The following is a 6489-nucleotide window of genomic DNA, read 5'->3' as shown; positions in this document are numbered from 1 at the left end:
TCTGGCTGATGTTCATTGGACTTTTAAACCTACTGTCATAGAAACCACAGAAAATTCCTCTGCTGCTGTTAGTGGGTTGTTTCTATTTTCTGTTAAGTTTGCTAAATGAAATGAGAAATCCAGATTACATGCACTTATATGGCTGATTTTTCAACCCTTTCAACATTAGTTTACCTAAAAGGGCTTTGTGAATGAAATTATTTGCACATTTTTAGTTCTGGGTGAGGTTCATTGGACCTCAATGTTGTCATATAAAACCGCATAATGGTGTCGCTGAACCATTGCAGATCGCCTTGAGTGCTTTTGGGTGGATCCTGTTTGTCTTGTCATTATTGTAAACCTGCATGTGAAGCTTTAGTCTGATGCCACAAACACTTTAGGTATGACAAGTAAGCATCATGACATGAGCTGCAGTGCAGTGGGCAGTTAGGTGCACTGCTTCAAGAGTCGAGTGGAGTTTTCCATGCAGCCGAACACTTCCCTGACCCCACAGCAGACAAGGAAACGAACACATTCCACATTGTAGTCTGTAGAATGTCAAAACGCTCATTTGGAATGGGGGATTTAAAGTAAGACGATAAACAACTTGTAGTGGCCATTGGAGATAAATTTAGCATTAAGGGCATGTTAAGACAGTTTATGCAAAGATTGACGTGTCGTGAAAACTTCAAATGTTTACACACACAGACATGGAAAACATGTCTTGCAGCGGTACCCAGACTACCCACATTACAGTTCTACAGGTTCCAGAAACTATGTACAAATACACACAATGAGATACAAAAACATCATGCGATAACAGTATTGATTTTACCCTCACATTCCAGAGATGCACACAAACTTGAGGCAGTGGTTTAAATGCCAAATAAACTGGTACGACTGGTCAGACGAGAGGGAGTGAGAGGTCGCAGATGGAAAAGGGAGGGATATAAAGAGGAGATACCGTACACAGATTTACAGATCGAGAGAGAAGGGAAAGGAGAGACAGCGAAGAGAAGAGTGGGAAAACTGGAGGAGTAAGGTCCACTTGGAATGTTATTGTCTCAATGGAGATGCAAGGGACTCACTGAATGGGATTTTCTCCACTGGGAAAGTACTCTATGAAGGACCATCTCTGACGGACTGGTACATGCTACCGCCACAGGTAAGTGTTCTTGATCATGATGAACTTGTCATTGTGAGAACTCAATGTACCATACTCTCCCATACTCTTGCTTATCACTATTTGCTAATAGTTTGCAATGTTGTTGATGACTGTTACAACTAATGCAACTTTTGTTGAGTAACTGATACAAAATCCCATAGTGACTTCCTCTACTAGATAATGTGTTAAAGTATGTGAATTTAGCATTTCAGTAGCTCAGCATGTTCCTGGTCAGGGTAGCCTAGTGGTTAGAGCGTTGGACTAGTAACAGGAAGGTTGCGAGTTCAAACCCCTGAGCTGACAAGGTACAAATCTGTCGTTCTGCCCTTGAACAGGCAGTTAACCCACTGTTCCCAGGCTGTCATTGAAAATAAGAATTTGTTCTTAACTGACTTGCCTGGTTAAATAAAGGTAAAAAAATAAGTTCAAATGTAATTTACATTTGACACAGTTGTACAGACCATTGGCTATGTCTTGTTTGTCAATGGCTCATCCATATCCACAAACGAGCAGAGGGCATGACAACTCAAAAATAGCATTGGCTTGTGTAAATTGAATTCTAGTCAATAGATTGTATGGCAAGTAATGAGTTACAGTATATTCACAGACTAAACTATATTTCCCTGTCTTTACCTATTTGAGCTAGACAAGAGGTACTTTTTGTTGCGTCCTTGCTAGAAATGCACTCCCTATGCTCTTTATGTTGCCTGAACTAAATTAGCTCTGTGACAAACCAATTGCCTTATCTCACATTCCCACACAGCTCCTCTGGAGAGACGTGAAAAACCAGAACTTCCTGTCACTCTCCATCTGACTCAAGCCATCACAGCTACGTCTACCACAGCACCTCTGCATATCTCTGTCCACCATGAGTGACGACAGGGAAGGACAGGGTGCCGATGGAGGCTGCGGGGCCAAACAGCCGCCCAACGTCAAACCCAAACCTGACAGCAAAGACAGCATCAAGAAGGAGAAAAAGGAGAAATCCACCAAGGTGCGTAGGTCCATGAGCACTGACTCAGAGAGAGGAGGGGGATCTGGGAGAAGGAGGGAGCGAAAGAGAGACAAAGGTTCGAGGAGAGAGCGTGGAAGAAGCGAGGAGAACAGGAGGCAAGACAGGGATGGAGATGACAGCAACCGGAAGGAGTCTGACCCCCAGGAAAATGACTTGGAGGACACTGAGTGCGTGGTTTGCTTCTGCGAATACAACAACGTCTTTAAAACCCCCAAGCTGCTCTCCTGCGGGCACACGTTCTGTCTGGAATGCCTGGCCCGGATCAACGTGACCTCCTTAGAGCTCAAGTCTCTTTCCTGCCCTGTGTGTCGAGAGCTCACCAAGCTGCCCCATGGCCGCAACCTGCCCCAGCTGGGCAACAACCAGGACATCTTCCGCAAACTCCCTCCTGAGATGCAGAGGGCGCTGTCCGTGCGCTTCAAGCGCAGCAAGGGCAAGCTGGTCCTCAAGAAGCCCCCTCCTGGTACTACTAGCCTGGCCAAGTCCAGCCTCACCCTGCCCACTCTCAAGAAGCAGGACCGACAGGCCTCCAGCGACCTCCAGCTGGGCACCATGGACCAGGGCCTCGCCACTGTCGTGGATGTGGGTCGCCCCCCTAGCAGGGTCAGAGGTCGCCTGCGCAGGATGTTCCGCTCGGACCAGTGCTACTACACCGTGATGGCGTCCATCATCACCATCGCCGTGGCGCTGATGCTGATGGGGATCCTGGCCTTCATGGTCATGCCCAATGTGGTCCTCCACAACGGCAGCAAACCGCAGCAGGGGAATTCTAGCCAACCACAGGCGGGTTAACTAGGGGGTCAAATACTCTGAGGAAAAGAGGGGATGGTGGTGGGATGAATGGAAGTAAGACCAGAGGAGATAATCACTCTGATGTTTTGAGAAGAAAAAGATTGTCAGGGATCCTAGTATCTGCCATTTCATTTTCTTTACTAATACTCAGTTGTGAGGAAAATGTGAATGAACTGAAAAGAAAGGTGACCCTGAAAGCACTAGAGCACACTCAACTGGGGTCAACACATAACAAGGACCATGTTGTTTATGAAGGACTGATGCACAAGAACTACAAATGGGAAAAGTGTATCAAGACTTATTATTTATCCACCATTTTGTCTTCCTTCCTGCAGTATGCACATCATGAACAAGGAACATTTACCCAAATGTGAACGGGACAGCTATTGCAGTGAAGTGAGAGTGGACAATGGATGTTGTCTGGGGAAATGTAATTAATTAAAAAGTGGTGTATTATGTAATTGCACTGAAGTCTTCCATGGAGAATTATTACAAATTAGAGAGGATTTGATTACACTGAGCATTATCTTATTCTTTACATCGCAAAGTAAAAATGTTCCTCTAATGATTTTGTTTTACATTCATTGATGTCTAACTAATGTGTGTTTAAGTACAAAATATGAATATACATATGGAGTTCAAATAAAAATAATACATTTGTAAAAAAAAAAGAGATAAAAATAACAATGGAATTAGGTCTCTCTTGCCATAGCAGAGGTATCCTACCACCCTGAAAAAAACAATTACATTTCCAATAGGCCCAGTGCCATGTTACATGCCGTTGCCTTACAGTAAAACCAAATGTGCTGATTTGATTTCTGATAAGATCTTTGTCTGGCGTAACGTTCCATGACATGTGCACCTTGGTCGCACCTTCCTCTTTTAGTCCCATTAGAGAATCATTTTCTTTTAGTTTTCTTTTTCTTGAATATACTATTTCCTGACAGGTTCCGTGTGTGTGTGTGTGTACTGTTTTAACATTTTACTGAAAGCTATGAGTATACAAAACATTAAAAACACCTGCTCTTTCAATGACAGACTGACCAGGTGAATACAGGTGAAATATATGATTCCTTATTGATGCCACTTGTTAAATCCACTTAAATCAGTTTCGATAAGTGGAGACAGGTTAAAGAAGGATTTTTAAGCCTTGAGACAATTGAGACATGTATTTTGTATGTGTGCCATTCAGAGGGTGAATGGGCAAGACAAAAGATGTAAGTGCCTTTGAACTGGGTATGGTAGTAGGTGCCAGGTGCACCAGTTTGTGTCAAGAACTCCAATGCTGCTGGGTTTTTCACACTCAACAGTTTCCTGTGTGTATCAAGAATGGTCCACCACCCAAAGGACATCCAGCCAACTTGACACAACTTTGGGAAGCATTGGTGTCAACATGGGCCAGCATCCCTGTGGAACACTTTCAACACCTTGTAGAGTCCATGCCCTGACGAATTTAGGCTGTTTTGAGGGCAAAAGGGGATATTAGGAAGGTGTTCCTAATGTTTGGTATACTCAGTGTATGTATCAGTGAAACAGTGTCACTCATGACTAGTTCTAGTTGTAGTAGCTATGTTTTCATTTCTATGGTTGTCAGTGTGACAGACAAACCTCCTACCGTGAACCTTCCTACCGTGCACCTAGTATGTCTTTGCCTATTTTACAAGCAGGTGTTGGCATTGACATAAGTCTATTTCAACCACTGTTCACCAGTCCAACCTATATTTAATTTAATGTTCTTATGGTAAATTCATCATGGTAAGTAATTATTACGGTAAACATATTCATTATAAGGTTCCCACTTTATAGTTCTATTTAGTGATGCTAAAGCAAGTAATTCTATACACATACTGTAGGCAGGTACATTGTAATTACATAGCATTGATGTCTCTCTCTCTCTCTCTCTCTCTCTCTCTGTGTGTGTGTGTGTGTGTTTATAGGAGGGACATACAATAGGGCCAACTATTTCAGATTAGCCTTGTTTACATCTTCCCATAAAGATAACACAACAATCCTTTTAATGTATTTTCAAATCTTTGACATTATGTCAGCCAGAGAGAATGCTATAGGTGTTGTAAATTGTGACTTTATATAAATTGCCCATAGGCCATTCTATTCTAATCAATTTAAACCCGTTTTATGCAATCTATTTCAACTTTGTGCAGGGACCAAACCTCGTTCACCATTCCTCTCAAAAAAGTTTGTAGCCTATGGACATTGACCCACCCTCGTTGACAAAGTATACTCACGACCCCGGCCCGGCCGGAGCTTCTGCTTAGGTGAACCAGACCCCGGTCCAGAAAGACCCTTGACGCAAACTGGATATTGGCCTAACCGTGTGAGTGTTCCCCGTTGAATAACTATGTCGTCAAACATGGATATGTTTTCCTCTTGAATTACAGTGCTTGCATAAATTATTGGTAGATGTGTGACTGAATAGAATTAACATTGCGGACATTCACCACTAGAATATCGGCAACGATGGCTTCTACCCCTTCTGCTTCTGCTTTGTCCAATGTTCTACGGTGTCGAGGGAAGATCCTAGCCAGGAATCAAGCAAACAAGAAGCGGCCTGCCACCTCGGGATACAACCTCGGATTGGCTTGCGGAGCTGTATGCGACCCCGTGCGGCCAAAACGAACTCCCTCAATATGGAAGTATTTTTTTCAAGAACGACTTGAGTTTGGAAATTGAGTGTTCTTGGAATATAAACATGAGTCGAACACCAAGACGAGAGATTATGAGTCGGTAAATTATACTTGTCAAGCAAAGATTTCGGAGCCAAGAATTTGTGCGCCAGGGGTCCCGTGCTCCTTGAATATGCCAAATGCCCAAAATGAAAAATTACCCAATCTGAAAGAATTTTAAAATGGCATTACTCGTAGGAACTATGAGAAAAAATGGGACAAAATTATAGAAACCTCCCCTGCTGTTTTGAATGTGACCATAACTTGGCACAATAAGGAAATAGAGGAAAATATGATCCCTGCTATTATCCTAAATGGTTGGTCTACTCTGAAGAACAGATGCATATTTTTCACCGTGTTTGTGTCTGAAATAATGCATGTGAAACTGGGAGTGTTCTGCAGGTCCAGGCCAAGTGATGTAGGTGAAGCTGCCGTGGAAGGACAGACCACGATCAGAGGAAAAAGCACCTCTGTCAAAAGTATTGCTCAACAGGTGAGTGAAGAACATTGAGATTTCAGAATTATGCCTCTGCCATAGCTTACTGTGCCTGAACCAATGAAAAGTGGTGTGCTATACCCAATGAAAACCATACCCCAATGTAATGACAAATATGTCCAAAACAATATGCTTCACAATGTAGCCTATTTTTGTTTGGTTTTGCAGGGTGAGTCATTGAATGGACAAAGTGGAAGTCCATTTGATTAACAGCCTTTGATTGACACCAATCTCCTGAACAAAGGACCTCAGAGGGCAGTGCACACCCATACAGACACACACAGACAGACACACACAGACAGACACACACACACACACACACACATATGCATAGGTGACTCTCCCTGGCCCCAGGGTG

The 6489-nt window shown here is 43.2% G+C and overlaps 1 protein-coding gene across 1 annotated transcript; it reads left to right on the top strand.

The window, feature by feature from the left end:
• The first annotated feature begins 942 nt into the window (after nt 1–942).
• LOC135522328 (E3 ubiquitin-protein ligase RNF183-like) lies at nt 943–5058 on the top strand. The gene is made up of 2 exons (XM_064948473.1): nt 943–1144; nt 1908–5058. Exon 2 carries the CDS (start codon nt 2013–2015, stop codon nt 2949–2951), a length of 939 nt encoding a protein of 312 aa, XP_064804545.1. The 5' UTR covers nt 943–1144; nt 1908–2012; the 3' UTR covers nt 2952–5058.
• Nucleotides 5059–6489: the final 1431 nt, after the last annotated feature.

The sequence above is a fragment of the Oncorhynchus masou genome, chromosome 30 (assembly GCF_036934945.1).
Source record: "Oncorhynchus masou masou isolate Uvic2021 chromosome 30, UVic_Omas_1.1, whole genome shotgun sequence".
Classification (NCBI taxonomy): domain Eukaryota; kingdom Metazoa; phylum Chordata; class Actinopteri; order Salmoniformes; family Salmonidae; genus Oncorhynchus; species Oncorhynchus masou.
This window is presented reverse-complemented; position numbering and strand designations above follow the sequence as displayed.

Coding starts and splice junctions, on each gene's coding strand:
- LOC135522328 (XM_064948473.1), top strand. CDS start 2,013: ATGAGTGACGACAGGGAAGGACAGGGTGCCGATGGAGGCTGCGGGGCC.